At 38.8% G+C, this 26,469-nt stretch overlaps 1 protein-coding gene across 2 annotated transcripts; it reads left to right on the plus strand.

Annotated features, from left to right (window-relative positions):
* Positions 1–881: 881 nt before the first annotated feature.
* INSIG2 (insulin induced gene 2) lies at positions 882–25,622 on the plus strand. 2 transcript variants are annotated; one of them, XM_059704661.1, is made up of 6 exons: positions 882–904; positions 9,232–9,617; positions 18,769–18,893; positions 22,186–22,352; positions 22,518–22,617; positions 23,693–25,622. In XM_059704661.1, exons 2-6 carry the CDS (start codon positions 9,374–9,376, stop codon positions 23,732–23,734), a joined length of 678 nt encoding a protein of 225 aa, XP_059560644.1. In that variant the 5' UTR covers positions 882–904; positions 9,232–9,373; the 3' UTR covers positions 23,735–25,622. The 2 variants fall into 2 exon arrangements, with proteins under 2 accessions (XP_059560644.1, XP_059560643.1); XM_059704660.1 differs by lacking the exon at positions 882–904 and adding an exon at positions 920–976.
* Positions 25,623–26,469: the final 847 nt, after the last annotated feature.

A 26,469-nucleotide genomic window follows, 5' to 3' on the forward strand; every position in this document is an offset into this window, starting at 1 on the left:
TAAGAGCTTTAGGAAACATTAGAGAAAACAAGAAAGGTCATATAAATACTTGCCTGGATGCATTTTGTTGCAATTTAATTTCTCCTTCAATTTTCATAAATAAATGTACCGATAAAAAAAGATCAGAAACATAAAAATCCAATTTATCATTTACCAAAGTAAAAAACAACAAAGGAATTTCACCAATTGGCAATCCTCTGCAAAGCTCTTAAGCAAGGCCCAAATTTCATTGAAAACTTTCCTCAAGACCACTGTAATCTGACCACACCCATATTTTAATACTGCTTCTGATAAGTTGTTATGGTTCTGTATTTTCTCTACTTTGCTGTAAACCTCTCAAGCTCTTCCTATGAACACCGTGTTAGGTGGCCGAACCTGGTGAATGATTATCAATGAAAACCGCATAAAGTGCTGTGGAATGGAGATAAAAAAAAAAAAATCAATTGTGTTCTCCTAAAAGAAATGATGACAGTAGGGAAGGAAAAAAGGTCATGAGTAAAGCCCAGCAAAAGCACAAAGGTACAGAGTCAGCATCCTCGGCGGGAGAAGCCGGCGGCCTGGCTCCAGAGCCCTCCGGGTTCGGCTGCGAGGAGAAGGGCACGAATAGCTGCTCCTGCGAAAGAGTGTTCGAGAGTGTGCGTGTGTCAGCGCACGAATCTCTCACACCGCCCGCAGGGCCTGGGCACTCGTCACAACCCTTGACCGCCTGGTCAGCAACAGCTGATCTGGCACCCTCCCACTCCTAGACTGTCCACGCCTACAAACAGCAGCTAAATTCGGGCAGACCGGAAGCCCTTTTGCCCCGGCTCGCGGGTTTACTAACGAGGCCGGTCAGCACCGGAAGCTCTTCTGCCCCGATCTTTGGGCGCGTCAGCGCCGGCCGCACAGGCGCAGTGGAGCTCAGGTCGAGTTGTGGGAGGGGAAAAGGAAGAGGTGGAGGGGGGCGGGGCCGTCCCAGAAGATGGCGGAGGCGGGGGTGAGTTGGGGTCCACCTGCGAAGCGCCAGTGCCTCGGTGCTGAGGAAAGTGGTCTGAGGAAGTGGGTGGCCTTCGGGAAGAGGAAGTGCTGGTGATTTTGCATCCTAGGAACCCTGCTGGCAAGTGCGGGAGCCAGGATTGCGGATGGGGCCTGAAGGGCGAGGGGTTCCGCTCACCTGAAGAGGGGTCGGCGAGGTCCGCACGGGATCGGCGGGGTCGGGGAGAGGTCATCTGAGAGGCCGAGGCTCCCCCGACAGTGGGAGAGGGTTCGAGAGGAAAGAAGGCTGGAGGACGGCGGGATGGGCGACCCTGGAGACCTGATGGGGGTGGAGGTCGGCGAGCTGTCCAGCATAGAGCTGTCAGGACTTGGGAGGCTGGTAACCGGGGAGACTCAGGCTCGGGAGGGTGGTGGATCCCCAAAGGTGGCTATGGCAGTGAGTTTAGAATCCACAGACAGCTGTGTTGGTTTGGGTTGAGGAGTGGGACTGTGGCATTGGGTTGGAATTGGAGGTGGTGTGCGGGTATGCCCGAGAACTCTTGTCAAGACCGAGAAGTCGTTGGTGAGAACTATCACCCTGGGGTTTAAGAGCTGGTCAGTGGGGATCGGCAATGCGGAAAAGGGAGTGTGCATGACGGGGGGCAGGGAGGTGGTGCTAAAAAGGTGACCAGGACCCATGCCCAGCTAGTGTGGAAAAGTTATTGAAGTGTGGTCTTAGCCAGGTAGTCCGGGAAAATGTACCTTGAAGAGCTTACTGTGTTGCAGGCTGGATGCAGAAATGCGGTAGAAAGGAATGGAGGGACCTGGCGGCTGAGCTGGCCGGGATCCGGGTTGCAGTGCCTCGGAGGGTTGCAGGGAAGAGAGTCCCCAGGCCCGGGTGCAGGGGGAGTGGAGGCAGCCGGGCAGTGGCTAGACTGGGCGCTCCAGCGTTTGGGTTTGGCCTTGATAGCGAACCACTTTGTGAAAATGAATGAAGAGAATGCGGCTGCTAATAGGGCTCCCACAGAAGAAAACAATTAGCCAGGTGTTCTTTCCATTTCCACCTTCATTCTTTCTCTGGACATGATGTGCTGTATGTAGTGTGCTTGGAGTTCCCAGTAGATATCTGATACGAAGTGACCAAGCTGTGCATCGTGTACATTTGGGGAACAGGTTGGTTCTTTTTAAAGGGACAACTGTTGCTTTTCCATATGGTGGGCTGAAAAGGACAGGATAAAAGGTAATTCAGTAGTTTAAAGACAGCTTGTTTTTATTGTTCTTAGAACATCATTTGAAAGCCTGTTTAGAGCCTGAGATTTGACATTTAAAAGCAGTAATGGGATGTGAATGCTGCTTGCTTAATAGTTTCTGTGTTCGGGTTTTGATGTTGAGAGGAAAGGTGAGTTTCAGTGACTTCAAGGCAAATGTGTTTCTTCCTGGAAATCTTTAGCTTATGACCCACATGTGTGTGCTTATATGTAAGGAGGGTTAAACTTTTTCATTGATTTAAGTGTGTTTTTCCTAATGCTAATGCTTATTCTGTGTTGAGAATGCCGTTGTAATTAAGAGAGCAGATGAATAAAAAAGATGCGAGGTAATAACTTAGTTTTATTATTTATTAGCCTATGTGACCTAAGCACCTGAAGGGACAGGTTCATTGGAGGCAGCAAACATACTGCCTCCTTGGAAGATGAATGGCCTTGTTTGGTTTTAGGGGTTGTCGTAATTGTGAGAATGCAAATGGTTCTTAAGCTCACTAGGAGATTTTGTTTGTGGGTGTGTTTTCAGTGGCCTGTTGCCTGAAATCGTTTCAGTAGCAAATATCAGCTTTGATCTTCATTCACAAAGCCCAGGATCACTTCTAACTCTCTTTTATTCATCTAGAATAATATTAATCCACTAACAGGTAGTCATGTGTCTTTTCAGTTTTGATGATTTGTTATTTATCTATCCAAACTATTTGCATCGTGTTGTTCAAGGTAGAATTTTTCATGTCCTGTGGGCGTTTTTTCTTTGTCAGTTATTGAAATAAAAAGTTTATTTTGGTATTAACAGTAGTTTATCAACATAACTCTAGACAGTGTTTCTTATGTGGCACTTAACTTTTTTTGTACGGTGTTTGTAGGTGGAGGACATGGGGTGAAATGGGAAGTGCTCCAGACATGGAGTCAGAGTGCTTGGGGCCAGTACTAGTGCTTTTTGGTAATAGTCTTATGATCTCAGAAAGTTACTTAGCCTATGTTATTTTATAAAATGGAGATTATCTTGCCTATTTACCAAGGTTATTATTGTTGAGGATCTGTTGAGTTATTATTCTCTAAAGGGTACTTTTGTACCAGAGACTTTTTGCCTGGTCAGCAAATTATTTCTTGAGTGACCTAAATTTTTCAAATATAGATTATTTTTTAATTTTGGAGAATCAAATTTATCATTGATGTAAGAGTAATATTTAAAGGTGTAGGTACTCTTTGTTTTAAGAAAATAATTTCAACACATAATCAGAAAACCAAACTTTAAAACAAACAAATTAGGGGATACTTATTACATGAGCTTTCACTTTAAAACAACTATTCCTCTAGTGTGTGGTTAATATTATAAACAACATTCCTTTTTAGTAATTTAAGTGTTCCACAGTAGGGAATGAATGGTCTAGTGGAATTTCTGATTTCTTTGAAGAGTCTGGCTATTTCCAGGAGTTCACTTTACATGTTTATGGTAGCAAGATCCAGTGGAACAGTCTTGATCTTGTCACTTTACTTGCCCACATTGGGTGTCAGTTAGATCACTGCCTCTTAACTTTTTTTGGTTCGTGGACATTTGAGTACTTGATATAAATTGTGGAACTTTCTTCCTAGAAAATACACATATGCACTCTTCTCCTCCCTCTCCTCCTCCTCCTCCTCCTCCTCCTCCTCCTCCTCCTCCTCCTCCTCCTCCACCTCCTCCTCCTCCTCCTCCTCTTCCTCTTTCCTCTTCCTCCTTCCTTTTTCCTCCTCCTCCTTCTTTTTGCATTAGGCTCACATATCCCTTGCAAGAGATGATCTCCAATTTCCCTTTCAGTTCTTAAATGTTAGGATATTGTGACTCTAAAGCACTTTAACTTTTATTTTTGCCTATAGTAATTACGCACTATTGTATTATTTTGTAGTCACAAAGTTAGATTTTTGGACTTGTAAAAATTAGCTTAAAAAACTCACTCAAATAAACATCAAACAAATGTCATGTTATTTTTAAAGAAAACTTTTGGGGTGAAATAGGAAGCTATAAACCAGCACTACAGGAAAAGTTGAATAAACAGCTGTGGTAGAATAACACAAACCGTTTAGAAAGTCGAGGCAGCCTTGAAATAGAATGAGGAAAGAGTCTCCAGCAATCAGTGGCTCTCAGCAGAGAGCATTGCCTCTCTTGGGGCATATGGAAATGTGTAGGGACATTTTTAATTGTCTCATATTGGGGAGAGAGCATATAATGGCGTTTAGTGGGCATGAGCCAGGGAAGTGTTTTTGCAATGCTTAGGGCAGGTCCACACAGCAAGGAATTGTCCAGCCCCAAATGCCTAAACTCTTTGACAGTCCCTGGTGAGTGATTGTGAGATGGGGCCTACCACAACTGAAATAAGTGTTAAAACTAGTTATTTTGCTCTCTTAAAAACATTATTTATTGTACATAAAATATTCTTTGCCATTCATTCCCTTTTGGAAAAAAAAATGCACGAACATAAACAAAATGATTTACTAGAGCAGTTTGTATTACTAAAAATATATGTACAGTTCAACCATGAACTACATGGGTTTGAACTGCATGGGCCCACTTACATGCCGATTTCCCTCCAACCCCCCAATAAATACAATTGGCTCTTGGTACTTCTGCTTCTGTATCCATGAATTCAGCCTACCGTGAATTTCCAATCCGTGGTTGGGAATCCACAGATGTGGGGACCAGCTGTATGCATTGTTCTATGCCGTTTTGTAGAAGGAGCTTGAACACCTGTGGATTTGGGTGTCTGTGGGCAGCGCTCGAAGATACTGAGAGCCAATTTAGTTAAGTTTTCAGGGCAGGGGCAGAAATTACAGATTTTCATCTGCAAGGGCATCAGCACCCTTTACCCCCTCTCTCCCCCATTGTTCAAGAGTCCACGGAATATTCTTTGTCCTCTAGTAGCTGTTTTAACAGCAAAAGGGGGTCTTTGCTGTGTCTACTGGAAGTTTATGGAGTGAAGAGTCAGCTGTTGGTAGTGCAGTATGTTAAGTTGGCAATATGATTTTTTTAAAAACATTTGTTTTACTCTTCGATCTAGTACATTTAAATACAATTTCAAGGTGTTTGTATGCTAATTCTCCTGGTCTTTGTGTTATTATATAGTCTCCCACTTATGTTGGCATAAGAGAATATATTATCGTTGAGATTGTTTTCTAATGTTTACCTGTGAGCAGCAGTTTAAGTTTGGCAAAGAAAGAATTCAGAGCCAAGAGCTCTAGCATAGGAAGTTTATTTAGAAAGTCCCAGAGGTAGAAGAAGTGAGCTAGCTGGGTTGTGCGGACTCAGGAAACAACTTATAGAGGCAAAAGAAAGGCCTTGGTGCTTCGGAGGAAGAAAGCAAAGGCACATAGCTGAGGGGAAGGAGGGGGCAGGCTCAGGCATGCTCCAAAGAGAGAGCATGCTGGGTCCTTTGTCTTAAGGGTTTGCGTCTGTTTTCTAAAGGTGGGCATTTCAGGGGAGCTCTCGGGGAGGATCTCAGTAGAATATTTATCAGCTTTCCAGGTGTGTCCTTTCAGGATCCTGGTCTCTAGGGTCAGTGCTAGGATAAGGGTTCATTAGTCATTGCATCTGGTCCAAATGTTAGTCATTGCGTTGCTTCATCTGTTTTGCTGCTTTTCTGGGCCTGTAGCTGAAAAAAAACCCTGAGGCCTAGATTTTATCTCTAGTTTGACCAAAACTCTGTTTACGTGGTCAACAGATCCAAGGCGTTGCTTCTGAGATTATTGAGACTGGTCAGGATTTCATTATCCTGAGGGCGTAATGCATAAGGGAGTGGTCGTGTAAGGGAGAAGGACACAGGTGGGTTAGGGTGCTGGATGAGGCTGGTTTGAGTCAGCCATGTCTCAGTTTCCCCATCCCACTTGCCAAGGAATTTTCCTAGCTTTTTACTATCCTGTCTCAAACCCATCTTTTCAGTCATCCTCGTCTGTAGATCCAGATGCCAAAAGAGAAGCCTGAGGAGTTAGGCTGGAATGGGACTCAAGGTTTAGAGGAAAGAGAAGGGGTTTTGGAATCAGTCAGATATAAGGAAAAATTCCAGTTCTAATATTGTATGTCAGGTGACCATAAGCAAGTTGCTAAATCTCTTTGACTTAATATCTTCATTTGTAAAATGAGGATGATAACACCTACCTTTAGGATTATTTTGAAGATTAGAGTTACTGTATGTCTGTCATGGAGTAGGCCCTCCATAAATGGGTGCTATATTAGTAGTCATGGTGATGATGATGATGATGATGAAGAAGAAGATGAAGAAGAATTCTGTAGCTACTGAACACCTTGCTAAGTGGCTAGAACACATGGCATGCTGGCATGCTGCATACTACTCAAGGAATAGTCTGCAAAACCAATTCAGGAGATGTTTCTGGGCAATTTCAACTGGTGTTTAGAGTCTTTTTTCCCCATGAGCTGTAACATGTACTGTTTTCCCTAGTCCTCTAAGCTGTAGAACTTAGTTATGCTATAGACTAAGTAGGTTTGCAAGGACTAGCTTGAGGACAGAATTCCCCCCTTGAGTGTTGGGCACAGAGCTTTGGGTGTGGCAGAGGCTCAATAAAAAAAGTCTGTTCTCTGTGTTTATCATGTGACACTGGTAAGCTGTGAAAGTTGCTGGTACTTACAAATATTCTCATTTTCATGCTGATTATTTCTAAAGTCAGTATCCTTCTCCTCAATTTACACATGGGTTTTATTCCAAAGCTCATTTGTAAGGTAAGTTGGAACTTGGAAGCTCAGAGGAAATATAGTTTAAATTAAGATTACATGCTCAGTTGCCTTTCTTTTCTTTTTAAAAAAATATATTTATTGAATTTTTACAGAGAGGAAGGGAGAGGGATAGAGAGTTAGAAACATCAATGAAAGAGAAACATAGATCAGCTGCCTCCTGCACACCTCCTACTGGGGATGTGCCCACAACCAAGGTACATGCCCTTGACCGGAATCGAACCTGGGATCTTTCAGTCCACAGGCCGATGCTCTATCCACTGAGCCAAACCGGTTAGGGCTCAGTTGTCTTTCAAAAGGCCTGTTTAACCCAGTGTAGTTTGATTCAAAAAGAGTTAATCCAGCCCTAAGTGGCTTATCTCAGTGGTTAGAGCATTGGCCCACAGACTAAAGGGTCACGGATTCGGTTCTGCTCAAGGGTACCGCACCTCAGTTGTATGCTCAATCCCTGGCCTCAGTCAGGGCAACCAGTGCAGGAGGCAACCAGTCGTTGTGTCTCTCTCACATTGATGTTTCTCTCTCTCTGTCTCTCCCCCTCCCTTCCACTGTCTCCAAAAATCAATGGAAAAAAAATATCCTCAGGTAAAGATAAACAAACAAATAAACAAAAATAGTTAGCCCAATTTCATTAACCAAATATGCATATGTAGAGCTCCCACTGTGGGCTGGGCAGGCACCGTTCTGGGTGTTACATAGACACATTGGAGACTTAATAGTGAATAAGACCTATATAAAAAGTTTATAATCCATGAAGCAGCTATACCTATTATTAAAATGTAGCTACTGTAAGTGTCATCCTAACCTTTTAAATAAACTGCTTTGAGACTCAAAGGAAACATCATTTATGTGCTGACTTCTGATCATGCCCAGGATATGCTATATTGTTGGATGGGATAAAAGTTAATAAAAATTGTATAGTATTTTCCCATTTAAAAAATACAGTTATAGTCATAGAAAACACAGAAGAATATGCAACACTTTGGGAAGCTGAGCACCATGGTTAGAATGAGGGTTTTGGAGCCAGACACCATGGATTTGAATCCCAGCTCACCCTCTTATTAGGGGGATAAACTTGGTTAAGTCACTTAACCTCTTTTTTGCCTCACCTGTAAAATGGATGTAATAATTGCACTTACCTTTTAGGTTACTGTGAGAGTTATATGAGTGACCATATGTCAGGTGCTTAGAGCAGCTCATAGAAAGCCTTAAGTGTTGTCTTAAATATAAAGGAAAGATAACTTTGGTTAGAGTGAACAAATACACTGATTGTACTAGCAAAGATCTAGGTTTTAGGAGTCAGGATCTATACGGATAAAACTCATTAGAATCTAGGTCATTCTTCATTTTCTTAGTTTCCTTTCTTCTGCTTCTACTCCAGCTTTCTCGCCAAAGCTCCCATGCTTGCAGGAAAGGTGGATTGGGCCCAGGCAGGGGTGGGGCACAGCTGTGGCTCTGGAGGGAAGGGTCAGGTCTAGTTTCTGTGCTTGGTGTGTGTGTGTGTAGGTGACTGGATGGTGGTCTGCTTTTTTTAAGACACTTTTGTGCAGAAATTCAAATATATAAGCATTAGACTTTAAAACATGTCATTTTGTTCCCCACTGAAGATTGTCCTCATGAACAAGTCACATTTTATTGATTTTCAGTCAGAGTGTGTTAATTTTTTTGTAAAGTATAAATTAGTGTATTTTCTGTAAAGTATAAATATTTAGGTAGGAGAAACAGATTTGATCTTCCAGATTCTAATGGAAGTATCCCATATAACCGTTTCTCTGGTGTGGAGCAAACTGTTCTTACTATTATTTTAATTTAATTTAATTTAATTTATTTATTTTTTTTATTGCTTAAAGTATTACAAAGGGTATTACATATGTGTTCTTTTTTCCCCCCCGCCCTTGACAGTCCCCTAGCCTCCCCTATCCCCCAGTGTCTTATGTCCATTGGTTATGCTTATATGCATGCACACAAGTCCTTTGGTTGATCTCTTACCCCCCCTCCCTCCTGCCCCCCAACCCTCCCTGGTCTTCCTGCTGCAGTTTGACAATCTATTTTAATTTTAAATCTCTCAGGTCACATATTCTATCCTAGTTAAGTATTGCACTTTTTAAAAATTACATAATTCATATAAAAATGTTTTTTAAACCTTTTTTTATTCAGTAAGTAACTAATTTAAATAAATATATCAGATTGTTATTTCATTGTTTGTCCCTTTACATTAATTACTATTGAAATCAGGACAATTATATAATCATTATTAGACCCATACTAATTTTTTTTTTTTTTTTTTGTCTCTTGCAGGATTTCTGGTCGGTCCTATTTCAGGGCAAGATGCGGTTCTGTTGAAACGCCAATCTGCTTTGATTCACAGATAAGTCGTTTTAGCTGGAAAGCCTTTTTTTTTTCTTTTTTTTTTCTGCTGGCCTACTGAACTTATGAAACCATGGCAGAAGGAGAGACAGAGTCACCTGGGCCCAAAAAGCGCGGTCCTTACATCTCATCTGTAACTAGCTGGAGTGTAAATTTGATGATTCGAGGAGTAGTGCTGTTTTTTATTGGAGTATTTCTGGCATTGGTGTTAAACTTACTTCAGATTCAGAGAAACGTGACCCTTTTCCCACCTGATGTGATTGCAAGCATCTTTTCTTCAGCGTGGTGGGTACCACCGTGCTGTGGCACAGCTTCAGGTATGTACAGGTTATTTCTGTAATGCTTAGGAAGAAAATGGGGTGAATGAGTGTGGATTTTTTTTTTTTTAAATTTAACTTTATTGAGGTATAATTTAAATATTATAAATGTACCTATTTTAAATGAACAATTTGGTGAGTTTAGACAAATGCATGCATTCATGTAACTACCACCACAGTCCAGTTATAGAGCATTGCCGTTCCCCACAAATTCTCTTGTGCCCTCTTGCAGTCCACTTCCCAGCCCCAGCCTCAGGCTTCCACTGATCTTTCCATGACTAGGTTATTTTTGCCTGTTATAAAATGTAATGTAAAAGGAATCATAGAGCATGTACTCTTTTGTGTCTGATTTCTATCTGTTCCATGTCTTTCAAAAATGTAATCCTAAAAACCTGATTCCCTTAGGGATGAGGCTTTCAGTCTCTTAATTTTTTTCCTGTCTTCAACCCATCTCATGTAAGTCTTATTTTAGGTTATTTTGATGATGATCACCACTGTTTGGTTTGAAGGGTGTGGTCTTATGGGTGTGTTATGGTCTTCTTTTTGAAATAGATAAAAACCTGACAGAATAGTTTTATTCAAGTTAAAAGCTTCATATTGTATGTTTTGTTTGGTGGACAGTGTATAATGGATAAAGTGGAGCATTTCAGAAGCCTTATTGATGACGCTGATCTGTCATAATGAGTAGCTGTTTAGCTTTTTCTAATGATGAATTCTAATAGATTAATAATATTTTATATAATAAGGTCATGGAAGCCATAATTGTGTAGTAGAAGGGAATTCTGATGAGGGAGAAAATTGCTTCTTTTGAATGTCTGCTTGGTGTCATATACTTAATATACATGAATACTTTACAGTATAATAGAGATACTTCTTGACTTAAATCCAAAACTGGAGGTTGAAGGGTAAGAAGTTAGGTATAAGGCATTTTGAATGTCCTGGTGAAACTAATTAGACAGTTACATAATTCTATCACATGAGTGGAAGGGTGTTGTCATGGTGAGGCTTCAGTGTGCTTTATTTATTGATGTCTCACTATTATAACATTCACATCAAAAGAGAAGTTGTAAAGGTGATGGTTCTTAGTTTCCATAGGGTTGTTATTATTCTCTGAGAGAATAGGTGAAATAGTCCAAACAAAGAGAAGACAGCATAAATTATATTTCATTCTCTGTTGTATCATGTAAAAATTCTGAAAAGAGAAAAAGTGTTCCTAACAACTTTTACTAGTTCTTTGTTATTTTCTACCATCATGTAACTGCCTTCTGGCCACCAATAGAAGCTTTTGGTGACTTGGAAGAACATGACTTTTAGGAATAGACAAGGGGAAAGTCAGAGGAGGGAAATAGTTACTGAATGTCTACTAATGTGCCAGGCACATGCTTCCACCCCAAGGACCTGCAGGTCGCCTTTGGGAGCATTGTGCCTATTTTGGGGGATGAGGAAGCTGAATGATAAGAGGATATTAAGGGACCCAGGATTCCAGGGCCAGTGACTGGTGCAGCTAGGTCAATGTCCCAGGCCTCCTCTACTCAGGGTGCCTTTTTCAAAGCCTCCAGCCTCATAAGTGGGACGCTTGAATGGAATGCACTGGCGTGTGTTGCACCTTCTGGGCTTGGGCAGGAGAACTTAACTAAGGTTTTATTGTACCTCTGTTACGGAGAACAGGGTGGTGGGGGCACTTCTGCCACAAACTCACACTAGTAGGAAGGAAATTCTAAATGTTAGTACTACATTTCATTTACTTTGTCCCTGCTTTCCTTCCTTTTCCCAGCCACTAGGTTTCTCACACTTACAAACTCAACATCACACCTTTTCATTTGGGGATTTGCATTTCTTGCTTAATTGTTTCTTCTGAAAGCAGTGCATTCTATGAGGCACCCAGACAAAAGAAAGTAGAGGCATTAGGAAATCTAGATTTCAGGCACCTCTGCTACTGGTTTTGTTGGGTAAGATATCAGATTTGGAGAAGTTGCCAAAAATGGAAAATGAATTCTTGCATAATTGCTGCCTCCTCCCGCCCCCAATTTTAAGGAAAATATTATAGAAAAATAAATGATGTAAGAAATATCATGTGTATGACTCTGCGTGTGTATGTAGCATGCATGTATTCTGTGTATCTGTTGGTATGCATTTTCAAAGCTCTCTAGGCTCTCACCATTTTAAATCAGAAAAGCTGATTATTGTCCTTTGATTTTCCTGCCCACCTAGTATTCACACACTGAGGGTCTCTGCATCCCCATTCTCTACATGTAAGCAGAAGAGTCCCTGGTTATTTCTACCTTTCTGTATAACACATAGGGCTGAGAATTTGCTACTAGGGCTTCTGGAGGGCCAACTAGTAGAGAACTCTGGTAAACTGCTTCTCTATTTTTAGTTTAATGATTAGTGTTTTGAGTTGATTAACTTCTTTATGTGCAGTGCATTAGAATTGGAGTTAGAAAACTCTTCAACATTATTGAGGACCATAATAAAGGAATCTTTCTGAATAATAAATAGAAAAAAAGACAACTATAATTATGTGGGTAAAGTAAGTAGAGAAGTTAACTCAAAAATCACAAGTTGCCAGATTGTGTTCATACTTATGAAACTAATGTCTAATTTAAAAAGAAAAAACAGCCGAAACCGGTTTGGCTCAGTGGATAGAGCGTCGGCCTACAGACTGAAGGGTCCCAGGTTCGATTCCGGTCAGGGGCATGTACCTGGGTTGCGGGCATATCCCCAGTGGGGGATGTGCAGGAGGCAGCTGATCGATGTTTCTCTCTCATCGATGTTTCTAACTCTCTATCTCTCTCCCTTCCTCTCTGTAAAAAATCAGTAAAATATATTTAAAAAAAATAAAAAGAAAAAACAAATCTTTCCTGTTTGGCCATGCAGTTAGTTACCCAATTTCTGGAGAGCCCCGCAAGTCTCCTGCCTCTCTTTCTCTCTTAACTCCCACATCCAGTTTCCAAGTTTTACATCTTTCCTCTGTCTCTTTTTTGGACAAAGCTCTCAACCACTCTGCTTGGCATTTTCAGGTCTTTTCTTTTTCTGCCTCTAATTTTGTACCATCCTTCAGCCTCCCTCCCTGATGCAGATGTGATGGCATTATTTTTCTGGTTCCCCGTATCTGCAGGGTAAAGTCTCTATGATATGGCCCTTGCCTATTTTTACCTTCCTCAGAGCCTTTCTGGATGCTGAGCTCCCTTTCTGCCTAACCCCGACAGTTTCCAGGTGATACTGGTGTTTTCTGTTCCCAAATGCTTTGGTTAGAAAGCTCTTTTCACATCATTTACCTGCCAAATGCTCCAACCTCAAGGATCACCTCTTCTGTGAAGCTTTCCTGACACCTCTCCGCCCCTCAGCACATGCCAGGAGAAGACTGAGACCTCACTGGCCCTACCAGTTCTATCTCTAAACACATTACAGTATTTAATTGTTGCTTTGGTCACTTTGGGAATGCGGTCATATGTTACTCTTTTTTTTAAATTTAAAATCTTTATTGTTGAGCATATTACAGATGTCCCTCTTATCCCCCCATCGCCCCCCCTCCAGCCAGTTCTTGCCTGGCCCCAGGCCTTCACCACCCTATTGTCTGTATTCTTAGCTAATGCATATATGCATATAAGATCTTTGCTTACGCTCTTCCTGCCCTCCCACCCCCCTTCCCTCTGAGATTCCTCAGGCTGTTCCATGTTTCCATGCTGATTCTACTTATTCATCAGTTTATTTTGTTCATTAGATTTCTTGTTTGTTTATTTTGATTTTTAGATTCAATTGTTGAGAGATATGTATTTATTACTATTTTATTGTTCATATTGTTTTTTATCTATTTCTCCTTATTCTTTTTCCTCTTCTTAGAGAATACCTTTCAACATTTCATGTAATACTGGTTTGATGGTGATGAACTCCTTTAGTTTTTTCTTGTCTGTGAAGCTCTTTATCTGACTTTCAATTCTAAATGATAGCATTACTGGGTAGAGTAAGCTTGGTTGTAGGTCCTTGCTATTCATCACTTTGAGTATTTCTTGCCACTCTCTTCTTACTTGCAAAGTTTCTGTTGAGAAATCAGCTGACAATTGTATGGGCACTTCCTTGTAGGTAATAAACTGCTTTTCTCTTGCTGCTTTTAAGATTCTCTCTCTTTGTCTTTAACTTTTGGCAATTTAATTATGATGTGTGCTGGTGTGGGCCTCTTTGGGTTCTTCTTGTTTGGGACTCTCTGCACTTCCTGGACTTGTAAGTCTATTTCTTTCACCAGGCAGAGGAAATTTTCGGTCATTAGTTCTTCAAATAGGTTTTTAATATCTTGCTCTCTTTCTCTTTTCCTTCTGGCACCCCCATAATAAGAATGTTGTTAAGCTTGAAGTTGTCCCAGAGGCTCCTTACATTATCTTCATATTTTTGGATTCTCTTTTTTTCCACTTCTGATTGGATGTTTTTTTCTTCTTTTTCTTATTCCAAATTGTTGATTTGCTTTTCAGAACCCTCATTTCTACTGTTGAATTCCTATGAAAGAATCTTTATTTTAGTTAATGTATGCTTAATATCTGTTTCGTCCTTTTTCATGTCTTTGACATTCTCACTAAGATCCTTGAAAGTCTCACTAAGTCCCTTGATGTGCTTATTAATTCCCTTGAAGCTCTCATTAAGATCCTTGAGTAACCTTTTAACCATTGTTTTGAACTCTGTATTCAGTAGTTTGCTTGCTTTCATTTCATTTGTAACATGTTTCTTTGTCTCCACATTTTAGCTGCTTTCTGGTATTTATTTCTATATATTAGGTAGAGCAGTTATGTCTTCTGGAATTGGTAGAGAGGCCTTGTGTATTAGGTGTCCTATAGGGCCCAGTGGCTCAGTCTCCCCAGTCACCTGAGTTAGGCACTCTAGTTGTGCCCTTGTGTGGGCTGCGTGCAAAGTCTTGTTGTAGTTGAGCCTTGATTGCTGTTGGCTCACTGGGAGGAATTGATCTCAGGCCAAGTTGCTGTGCAGGAGACAAACCCTGTGGAGCAGAACTTGCTTCAGTACGGCTTGGGTGCTCACTAGTCTGCCCCTTGAGTGTGTCACTTGTGAATGTGTAGAGTTGTAATCTGGTATGGTCTGAAGCTGTCCACTGGGTGCACTGGCTCAGGGGCCTCCTGGGAGTTGCAAAGCCAGCCAATACCTGGGCCCACCCATCAGGAGCTACAGAGAGCTCTACAGATGGGTGCTACTTGTATTGGGCTAGAAAGTGCCCAGATGATGCTCAGCTGTGACGCAAGGCAGGCTGGTGCTGGAGCCAAGTATTGGGCCTTTTATTGATTGGTTTGGGACACGTTGACTCCAGCTGCTGCTTGTTTAAGAGATTTTAGTAAAATCTGAAGCTTGAGCTAGGTCAGGCCATTCATATGGAAAAGCAGCTGCAAACAGCTTGGGTGGGGCTGTAAATTGGACAGGGCGGCATCTTGGAATCACCCGGGCAGAGGGAACAGTGTGGGTCGTACTGATGGAAACTCAGATATGGCTGCCAGTCAGCTCTGCAACAGGGAGGTCCCAGCACAGGAACGATGATCCCTATAAGCACCCCTGTCTGGGAGAAAGCCACCCCTGAATTCCTGCCCCTACATCAGACAGTCTAGTTCTTCCCCAGATGTCCCTGGATCCCCCCCCCCCCCCCAATGCCGCCACCTGGCACTGGAGCTCAGAGGAAGCGAGACTGTATAGGTTTATGTGTGGGCCCTTTAAGAGGAACAGCTGTGAATCCAGCAGCCTCCATGTCACTCAGCCATAATCCCCGCTGGTTTTTATAGCTCGAAATTATGGGGACTTCTCTTCCCAGCTCTTAAACCCTGGGATGGGTCTGGTTTGTGGCTGGGACCCCCTGCTTCTCATGGGAGGCCTTTGAGATATCCCTCCTGATTAAAAAACTCCACATTTGGGTGTCAGACCAACCTATTCTGTGCCTCTGCCCCTCCTACCAGTCTCAGTGTGCTTTCTTCACTTCTCTAGTTGCAGGACTTCCATTCAGCCATGTTTCAGGCAGTTCTGAGTGATAATTGTACTGAATTTTAGTTGTAATTTTGATGTGGTTGTGGGAGACGGAGAGCACAGGTGTTTATCTACACTGCCATCTTGGTTCTCCTCTTTTTATTTTTTTATTTTTAAATCCCCAGCAAATACAAAGAACCAGAAACAGTGTAGGAGCTTATTTGTTGCATGAAAACATTGCCTATCCTATAATACTTTTCCATGAAAGTATATCTCATTCAGTGGTTTTGTTTTTTTAGCCCCTTTTCTTTGAAAAATGTTTGATTTAGCGATTCCTTTTAGTGTATCAATGCATTAAACACCTTACCATGTAAAAGTGATGATAATATTGGTGTTTTACAAACTCTTTCTGTTTATAGTCTTGATAGGCAATTACTAGTCACTGGGAAATAAATGTATAGACATACATTGGAGATTTGCAGGTTTGGTTCCAAATTACCAAAATAAAGCAAATATTTCAATAAAGCAAGTTACATCAATTTTGGGGTTTCCCAGTCCATATAAAAATTATGTTTACATTATACATTAGTCTATTAAGTGTATAACAGCATTATATCTAAAATGACAATATACATACCTTAATTAAAAATACTTTATTGCTAAAAAACGCTAACCATCGTCATTGCTTGCAGTGAGTTGTAATCTTTTTGCTGGTGGAGGGTCTTACCTTCAATTGGAAAAATAAATCTGCAAAGCTCAATAAAGCAAAGTGCAATACAATGAGGCATGCCGCTATCCCAAGAAATATGGTTTTGCATCAGAGAACCATCTGGTTTACCAGGACTTGTTTGCCTATGATTTTACACAGGCCTACTTATAAAATAGCCTTTCTTGTTGAAATAAAGTGGAGGAAGAGGGTAAGAAGACCAGACCTACCTTTGCTGAGCTCTTACGCAGTGAGCTTCACTGTACTGTAGACATCGCTATCAGACTCTGCCGTGCCTTTATTTAAAGGGAAGAAAGAAGATATGTAATGGGAAGTGACAAGCTTCCTTGAATTTTCCCTCTCAGTGAGCAATGGAAAACCATGCATACTCAATGGATTTGATTTTTACTGCCAGATCCCAAGGTTGGCAGCATGGTGGTTTAAATTCCTTTTGTGTTTTTGCTCTCTCTCCTTAGTTCTCTCTCACTTGTGAGCCTGACATCACATGTATAAACATATAGTCTGTTTACTTATTTATATCTTTGCATACACATTGGCCTTCTCTATGTGATAATTCTTTACCTATGGCATCAGCTGCTGAGGAAACTTGACTTGGAATGCCTAATCTTAGTTGATTTTACTTAGCAATAGGCAAAGGGAGGGGAAAGAGCAAGAATGAGAGTGAGAATTGACATCCGAGTTGTTAGTTTCATGACCCCTTAAGGGAAAAAAAAGAGGTGATATTCATTTAGATACATTTCAACTCTTAGGCATGCTTGTTGCCATTTTAACTTTGTAGAAATTTGAAAATGCTGTCAGTTAATTTTACAGGATTTTAGAGCCTGGCCTTTTAAATAGGAATATACAGTAAGTTCTCACTTGAAGTCCTCATAGGTTCTGCAACTTTAATTGAAATGACAGACAACAAAACTCGGTCTATTATAGGCTAATTGATATAAACAAGAGTTTAAGCTCCTATAATGTTATAGTGAAATGACAGTGAATGAAGTGACATTATTCAAGGACCAGTTATAATGTAAAACTTTTAAATTTACTAGCAGTTTTTGCACCTCTGCATTACTGAAGTTTGTTGCTAATCTGTTGATGGTCTATGAACCATCTGTATTTAGCAAAGGTCTAACTCAAAAGAGCATCTTCAAGTGTTTTGTGGGTTAGAAAATGCATACATTATTGCAGCCTCTTCTTTATGCTGCTCCACTGCTCTTCTGGCCTGTGAGTTTTGATACTAATTGATTTCCATTTTCCTTGAAGATCGAATGCATCTTTTGTGCGGTATAGGTAGCCAACATCAGGCCAGGGAGAGCTTCTGACCCTCGGGGACTCAGATTTTGGTACAACAGTTTCATGCTAAGCCATAGGTAGTATGAGACATTTTAAACATGCTTTTCAACTGATGTGACAGTTGTGTCTTTGTTTCCTAGTGAGTATAAGCATCCTGTTTTTAGGAAGATTAACAGAAAATAGCTAGCAGTTTTGCTTTGCTAACTTTAATAGGTAGAAATACATTTTCCTTATAACTTGTTAAAGAAAGTTTGGGTTCATTAAAAAGTCTTTTTTTAAATGACTAAGCATTTCAAATCTTCAACTAAATGAATAAAAAATTGAGGTTTGACAAGTAAGTTAAAAATTGTGTGACAGTATTTTGATACTCAATTATGGACATTTTACCTATATTTATTTATAACTAATTATACAGTTAGCAGTCACGGATGTCTTTATAGAAGATGTGTACTGAAACGATATCTTATATTTTAGTAATGAATTTAAATTACAAATTTTACCAAAAATATGTAATTCTTATAGACCATGTTTCCTTCATTTTTCTTATGTGCAGAATGAGTCTTATATGTAGATTTCTATTGTGAGTTATTCTGCTTTGACAGTACGACCTAGAATCTCAGTAGAGGGCCAGGATGGAAGGGAGTGTCAGATCAAGGGCTAGATGCAGGAGACTGAGACCAGAAGCTGGAGGGGCAAAGGTGATCTATGGAACAGGTGAGCCATAGCCATCAGAATATTGTGTGTATGGCGAGCTCGTTGTACGTGGTTAGTTCCTACCTTCTGTGTAGATTTGTGGCATTTAATAGAATGTTTCATGGGAATATAGCTTAGAGAGAACATTGCTTAGCTGCCAACTGATTTGATGCTTGTCAAGTCTCAGAGACATTAGTATTAGAAAAGTAGCATGAGTCATCTAGTCCATTCTGCTAAATTGTGAATCATAGCCTGAAGTAGTGTTTTGTCTATTATAATTTAGTATTCTGTTGCAATCATTTATAATGCTTCAGTGGTGTTCTCATTTATTTTTCTTTGGGGAGGTAAGTTTAAAATATCAGCAATTGACACTAAGTAACTTGAAGAGCTTTGTAAAAGAATCTTTCAAATCCTTATGGTGGTTGTAGTGACTCTTAGCTTAAGTTTCGCCAGTATCACATTGGAGATAACATAATTTTTTCTCTTTTTTTTTTTCTGCAGCGGTGATTGGGTTATTATACCCCTGCATTGACAGGCATCTAGGAGAACCCCATAAATTTAAAAGAGAGTGGTCCAGCGTAATGCGGTGCGTAGCCGTCTTTGTCGGTATAAATCATGCCAGCGCTGTATCCTTTTTGCTGTAATGAAATGCATAATAACAAAGCAGCCCCCGACAAACCAAAGGCTAAGGGCCCCTTGCAACTTCACTGTTGTCAAATGGTGATATGCCCACTGAGTCATAAAAAGAATGTGCTTCGTATTGTCAAAACATCACAGTAGCATCTATATGTGTGGGATTTAGCCTTTCGTTTAAATCCCATTCTTTCCATATAACTTAGAAAATATGCATGTTTAAAACATTTACATGTTTTTCTTAAGTTAGGTTACTAAATTATTTCCATATAGCTTTGGTAAATCTAGGATTGAAACAAGTAAATTTTCAAAAGATTCCTTTCCTCTTTTATCATTTAAGGTTTGGCAGTAAAGACTTGTGGTGGCTTCAGGTGCTGGTTTTTTTGTTTTGTTTTGTTTTTAATTTCAAGAACCTATAATTTTAAAAAAAAGACTGTTATTTATTGGTTTTGATCAACACCAGCAAACCACATAAATGTTCTTAAAGGTGGCATAATAGAAATATCCAGCTTAGACCATGGTCAAAAAGAACTTTTTTCCCTAAGGGGTGTGTGTGTGTGTGTGTGTGTGTGTGTGTGTGTGTGTGTTTCTGATTTAAAGAGAGAGGAAGGGGGAGAGAGAGAGAGAGCGAGGAACCTCAATGTGAGAGAGAAACATCGATTGGCTGTCTCCCATGCATGCCTGGACCAAGGATCAAGCCCACAACCTAGGTTTGTGACCTGACTGGAATTGAACCTGCAACCTTTTGGTGTATGGGATGACACTCCAACCAGTTGAGCCATCCAGCCAGGCCAGGGACATATTTTTACAGTTTGATCATTTAAGAATTCTGACATTTTATTTAGTGATTAATGATCATTTTTTTATAGTGTCCTAGCTAGAAGGACAAATAGCTTCTATTTCCCTTCTTCCCTTCTACCTCTCAGAAAAAAATGTCTACCCCAGAGCAAAAGTTTTTGCCCTCATAAGACTTTCATTCTGTCATCCTCCCTACTTCTTCTCCCTACCCCAACTTTCCTTTGTAAAAGGGGATCTGGGGAATGCTAGTTCAGTCTTCCCTCTTCTAGGAGATGTTGCTTACAGAATGGTTGTGGTGGAGCCTGTGGTATTGGGAAGAGCAGGAAGTCTGACTCAGGCTGCCCACCATTTCCTCTTGTAACTGCATTGGGCTCAGGGCTGGTAGTTGGTTGGAGAGAAGGTGGGTCATGTGGCAGCTAGATTGCTGTGCCTTTTATAGAAAGTATTATGTTTTGGAGAAGCTTGGGAAGAGGAACCAAGAAAAGAGCAGGGTCCTCTCTGCTAAAAACACATCACATCTGCTGTTCTGTTCCCAGCATGCTGGCCCTTGGAGATCTGTGGATTTGGAAGGCTCTCAGTGGCTGGTATTATGTTGGTTTTTCCATTTCCTTTTGTATTAAAAAATTTCCCAACATTTTTAGTTTGGGGAAAATTTTTGATATTTAGCATTTTATAACAAACAAACATAATGATTAGGAGGACTTAAAAAGATAGACTCATGGAATATTGTATCTAGAAAAAAACTTAGAAATCACCTAGTTCTACATTTTCTTTATTAAGATAATACAGATGAAAGCTAGCGAGGTTAGGTGCTTTGCCAAGTCTTCCATACTGTAAGGCTGGGCTACAGCTGAGACCAGACCCCAGAGATCCTGATTCCAGTCTGGGGAATGTTCATTCTCCTGTCAGGAGCTCCATCAGTGTGTAAATGCTCTCTATGCAGTGGACTAGACCTTTTCATCTCAGACAGTTCAACTATTTTAAGTTGAAAAATTTAAATAGCCTTTCCCTAGAATTTAAAAATGTTTATATATCTAATTTAAATTCTTTACTTTGGTCTTTCTTTTCTTTCTCAATCAAATACTTAAGTATGGCAGTCTTAGCTGGACCTCCTTTAATCCAAACATAAAGTGTTTACATATTTATAGCATAGACTTAAATTAATTTGACTTCATAAAATCTCATGGTACTGTTTTTAAGGTTGATGTTTTACCTATTTACCAAAGAAGCCTCCTTATTTTGCTTGGTTCTTAATGAAGTTAATTTAGTTAGCAAGACAGAACTCAATGTCAAAATCTACTCTTTACAAGAATGTTTTTGCATAGAGAAATCAGAGCTCACAAGCTTCCTTCATGGAGTTTGATGCATTATGTCTGCTAAAGAATAAGCAAAGCTTTTTCAGAAAGCATACTGGTAACCCGGAGGTTTCTTGATAAATCTAGCCTCAGCAGGGAGTGACCTCGAAGGAGAGGCCCCTGACAGTTGAGAGGTAAGCACACTGTGCTCAGGGTACCAGCTGTTGGGTGGGGGTGTGTGGAGGGGTGAATAGCAGGGTGTTAAAGGAAGTAGGAAATGGTTTCAGATCCCTCTTTTGAACTTCTGCTTCTTCTCTCCAATTGCAGCATGGCCAGTTTGGCGAGATAGGTAGTCTTCCCCGGGGAGCTGGAATATAGAGCCAAGATGTGGCCTTTGGGACATAGATAACGTCCTTTTAATAATACTTGAAATTAATTCCTTTAGCGTAATCCTCTAGCAAAGAAATGGGAAAATTGAATGTATAAAGCTGCGTTTTGCTCAGAGATTTTAGAATAGAAAAGGGCTGCACATTTGTGAATTGATGCTTAAGTAGGTGATGGAAATAAAATATCGTTTGTGCTAACTGTCCTATGCCAGAATGTCCCAGGCACCAAAATAGCTTGGCAGGTTGCAAGATAATATTCGCTTCAAGGCTTTATCCTCAACAAATTAAAACTAGAACAGTTGACATAATAGAAAGGGATACTGTGTCCTTGGTACTCTTGTTTCTGAACTGCATTATTATAAAATGTGTCTGCCAGTAAATCATATAGAGAATGTGCACCCTGTTAAATAGCTGTCAGCTCTTCTATTTTCGAGTTCCTGTATGATTCTCAACTAACTCTCAACCTGTTTGAGAAGTAATATTGTTTTTCTTTTTATTAAAAGTGTGTTTCTGTAGTAAATCTTGTGTTCTGAGTCCACCCGTTAACATTTTTAGCAAAGAAAGCAGTTCTCATATAATGGGTCCAATCTTATAATTGGGAACGTATATAAAGTGTTTTGTCTTTGTTTTCTTAGGAATTACAGGTTGGTAGTATCTATTGAAATATCATGCCCTCTGTGTCTGAATGCACTGTAGAATAAGCAATTAATTCCCCTTTTAATAGTAGCATGTCTGATTTTAGAAAAATGAACAGATGATATTATTTGGTTATAAGTTTTAAGATGACTCTTTAACACTGACCTCAGAAAGTGGACTTTGATAACAACATACAGTTGTCTCTCACACTGGCTGCACTCTCCATTGGACTGTGGTGGACTTTTGATAGATCTCGAACTGGTTTTGGCCTTGGAGTAGGAATTGCTTTCTTGGCAACCTTGGTCACTCAACTGCTAGTCTATAATGGTGTTTATCAGTAAGTATTCTTTTTGGTGCTTGTTTGCTAAAATAGATAAATGATAGCTGAATTCAGATTGAGATTTTAAAATTGGGTTAGACACGTTAATCTGAAGAGCAATTTATTTCTATTGTAATGATTTAAATAAGTATTGTACTGTTAAAAACATTTCTGTTATTCTAGATATACTTCTCCAGATTTTCTCTATGTTCGCTCTTGGTTACCATGTATATTTTTTGCTGGAGGCATAACAATGGGAAATATTGGTCGACAACTGGCAATGGTAAGCTGATGCTTATTTAATCACTTTTGTGTTATTGGGATGTAAGACAAGTTTTCTCCAAATGACAGTCCTTTTTTAAGGGAAAGCAATTTGTGAAGACAGCATTCTTTGATTTCTCTCTGCGATTCCATTGAAATAAATCATTTGGAAGAATTTAATCAAAAGTATATTAAAAGTTGAAGCAACCATGGATAGGAAAGCTAAAATGTGTTATGGATAGGGTGATTTGATTTATCTTCCACCCTTTTTGTAAATTAATTTGTAGGTTTACTTTTCAAAAAGGAACAATTTTAACAGTGAAAGGAGGTTCTATTAATAACCACATTGCTACAATGACATAAATTAGAATTAGCTTCAGCAAATCAAGATGATTGATCATTTTAGTTGAGAAGGAAGGGACATTGTTGATAACCCCAGTTATAGGTGGCAAGGGTCCAGGAGTAACATTCACAGGCCATACCAGTTTCACCAAATGGTTGCCACTTTAATCAGTAGGAGAATCGAGTGGTTTGTGATGCTGTCTTTTTGATAATCTACCCAATTATTCTATGTGCATTGGTTTCCTTTATTTTGAATTGTGGGTACATGTTTATAGTTGTACTTTTAAAATATTGTTTTGACTAGAAGCTTTTGCTAATGTAATAGATTTTTTTCCCTTTAAATTGTAAAATGATTTGAAAAAAATATTACCTTAATTCACTGTCAAAAGTGTCAGTCCTGTCCTTAAGTTCATGACCTTCCCTTTGCTGATTCACCTTACTGAACACTCAAAGAAACCTATTTTGCTTTCTTTCATATTCTAGGACTCATCTGAATCATATACTGTCATTATTTGCTTGTAATACAAAAACCTCATCTTTCCTCTGCTTTTGTCTATGCCTCCACTTCTAGAATGTGAAGTTTTCCCTCCTATCACATTTGTCATTTAATCCTAATAGTTGTCTAACTCTGAGATTCTTTGAGTAATAAAATGTGCATAGATTAATAAATAATTAATTTTTAGATCTTTTAAGTTTAAATTGCTTTTCAAAATAAACCTTTATATGTTAATCTTTTAACCTTTTCAATTTTGCAGTATGAATGTAAAGTGATCGCAGAAAAATCTCATCAGGAATGAAGAAGGCAAAAATATATTTTTTGTATAGAGAAACAAGATGAAAAGGGCATGTACATGATAGATATACCAATGAAACTACGGATTGTAAAATTGCCAGTATGCAGTTTTTACTGTGATTATTATATATATATATATACACACATATATATATATGCATATGTATATATATATATATGTATATATACGCACACATATATTCCTGCAATCTGTGATTGCTTCCTCTGTAAATCAGCTACAAACCTTGTGTATTTGACTTAACTGTAAGATATATATGCACTACATTAAAAATGTCGATTAATAGATGAAATTTTTAAATTAATTTTTTAAACATACTGTATATTGTATCACAATGTTGATGTGCCAAAATATTCTCTTACTGTCATGCAGAGTATAAGAATGCTTTGAACAGTTATAAACTTAGTGTAATAAAATAAGAGGAAAGCCAAAAAAAGAAATGGAAAACTGGTATATTCTCTTTTGCTTACTGTTGTTCCTGTTTATTTTTCTAATTACAGCAGTATGAGTTATGGGTGCTCTAATGTGTAGTTACTTTCTACACATTGGGGCAAAGTAGTTTTACAGTTGTTCATATGGAAAATAATACAATAATTAATAAATAATAATACAAGAATAAACTGTTTCGCATACTCACAACTATAAACCTACTTTTGCCCAACCCTATATTTTAATGTTGTTTCAGAGAACTTTGGATGTTTTAATATATAATGAAGATGAACTTCCATAGAACATTTTTCAAACCTGCATTACTGGAGAGAGTCCAAAGAGTAATTTTCTGTTTTGGCAGATTTTACTGGAGGTAAAAGTGATGAGCAGAAAAGGCTATCAGCATTAAATTGTTTTTTCTCTAAACCTAAAAGAGTAAATATATATAAATAAAAGTAATGACCATTGGGGAATTTACCTAGAATAAATGTATGTTTTAGAAATACAAAATGACCTTCTGCAGTGCCACAAAGTGTTGAGTAATATTAACTGTTATTCTCAATATAGAATCCTTCTGCTTTTGTACATGGAACACCTAAAAAATCCCAAACAGATCTAAATGAAGTTTCTAATTCTATTGGATTCTGTCCTTGGGTTCCAAAATCTATTGGGCTGTATAAATTAAACCACTTTGGTTGTGCTGGGTCATTGTCAGAGGAATGCCATCTGGGGAATGCCTGGGCACATAATTTCCTATCTATTCATATGCCCATTAGTGAATAGTTCAAACCTGTTTAAGAATGTATTGAGATGGCATATCATGCATGTTAGAAATCTTGATAACAATTTTGTGCATTTTTTTTAACACAACTAGAGTCATTTAAATATGGCTTGAATATATTTTTAGTTAACTTTTCCCTCAATTTTCAGTTTTGAAATTGATGGCAATTTTTTGATACATAAGGATGAATGAAATCTTCTGCTTACTCTGTGTTTGTGTTTGTGTGTGTGCGTATGTGCTGAACTGAGTGAGAGAGAGAATATATGTGTGTACGTATATGTATGTGCATGTGCCCATGCTCTTTTGACATGTTAACTAGAAATTTTAAAAAAATTTGGATATAAAACCATTGCTGTCAGACTGAGATCTTGTATGCCAAACTTTAATGTGCTTTTTACATTTTAAGGCTGAAAGTGTTAAAATCCTAAGAGGATTTGATATTGAATAAATGTAAACAATCTTAACTATAGTGGTGGTTAACATACTACTATAATTTATTATTCTGTCTTCCAGATAATGTTATTCATTTAGAACAAAAAAGTATATTTTTAGAATGAACTTTGTAAGCACTATAAATCTTTAATAAGTTATAAGGTCTATGATGTGTTTACTTTGAAAATTGCTGTTAAAAGCAAGGTGTATTAAATACATAATTATATTCTTGGTTAAGAGTCTTTTTTTCTTTCTTGTGTTAAGTCATAGAATATAGTAATGAAGATTAATTTAATAAAATTAAGATGTATGGTTGATTTTACTAGGATATGATGAAAGGAAATTAAGTTTACTTTTACAGTAATTGAATGATGTCATTTTGGGGTTCTTAAATTATTTTCAAATCACCTAGAAAATATGAAAAGATATGGCAAAAGTAAAATTGATTTGAAATTTTGATAAGTATATAGATATATTACATCTTTTTTGCAACAAAAGTAAGTAGTAAACATCTTTTAACATTGTTATATTTGGACTGCTTTCTTTTTGTTTTGTTCTGTCATCAACATTTTTATTTAGTGTAGTATATGGCAGGATGTAAATATGCCTTTCTTATTAAGGGCAGGCTTTTGTATAACTAAGATTTGTGGACAACATTTTATACAACAAAAGAAAAGTAAATCTATGAACTATCAGAAAAGGAAAATAAACATTTAATATAAATTATAGAGGGCAGTTACAATGAAACTCCATCACTTTTCTAGCTCAAGTTTACAAAATAAAGTCAACCCTGATAATATCACTCCTAACACAAATACAGAACCCAAACCTAAGAAATTGGCTGTTATTCCCAAGCCTTGAAAATAGGAGATAATAATGATATTGAATCAAAAGCATATATAGGCAAAAACATAATATTGATAAGTGGTTGCATTATTGGGGCTTGTTGCAAGCTAAATACATGTGAAGTCATCCCTGAGAATACAGTGGTCTATGCCGTAGACTGCCTTTGTCAGGTGCAGACTGAGCAACCACAGCCCCAGGCCCTGCAGCTGGATGTCCTGATGAAAATGTTGCC

Source organism: Myotis daubentonii, chromosome 7, assembly GCF_963259705.1.
Source record: "Myotis daubentonii chromosome 7, mMyoDau2.1, whole genome shotgun sequence".
NCBI lineage: Eukaryota > Metazoa > Chordata > Mammalia > Chiroptera > Vespertilionidae > Myotis > Myotis daubentonii.

What these genes read in the sequence shown, in the direction of transcription:
- INSIG2 (XM_059704661.1), top strand. Translation starts at nt 9,374, where the DNA reads ATGGCAGAAGGAGAGACAGAGTCACCTGGGCCCAAAAAGCGCGGTCCT. An exon ending in GTATAAATCATGCCAGCGCT is followed by an intron (nt 18,894 to 22,185) that starts GTATCCTTTTTG and finishes CACTGACCTCAG; the next exon opens with AAAGTGGACTTTGATAACAA. An exon ending in TTGGTCGACAACTGGCAATG is followed by an intron (nt 22,618 to 23,692) that starts GTAAGCTGATGC and finishes TCAATTTTGCAG; the next exon opens with TATGAATGTAAAGTGATCGC.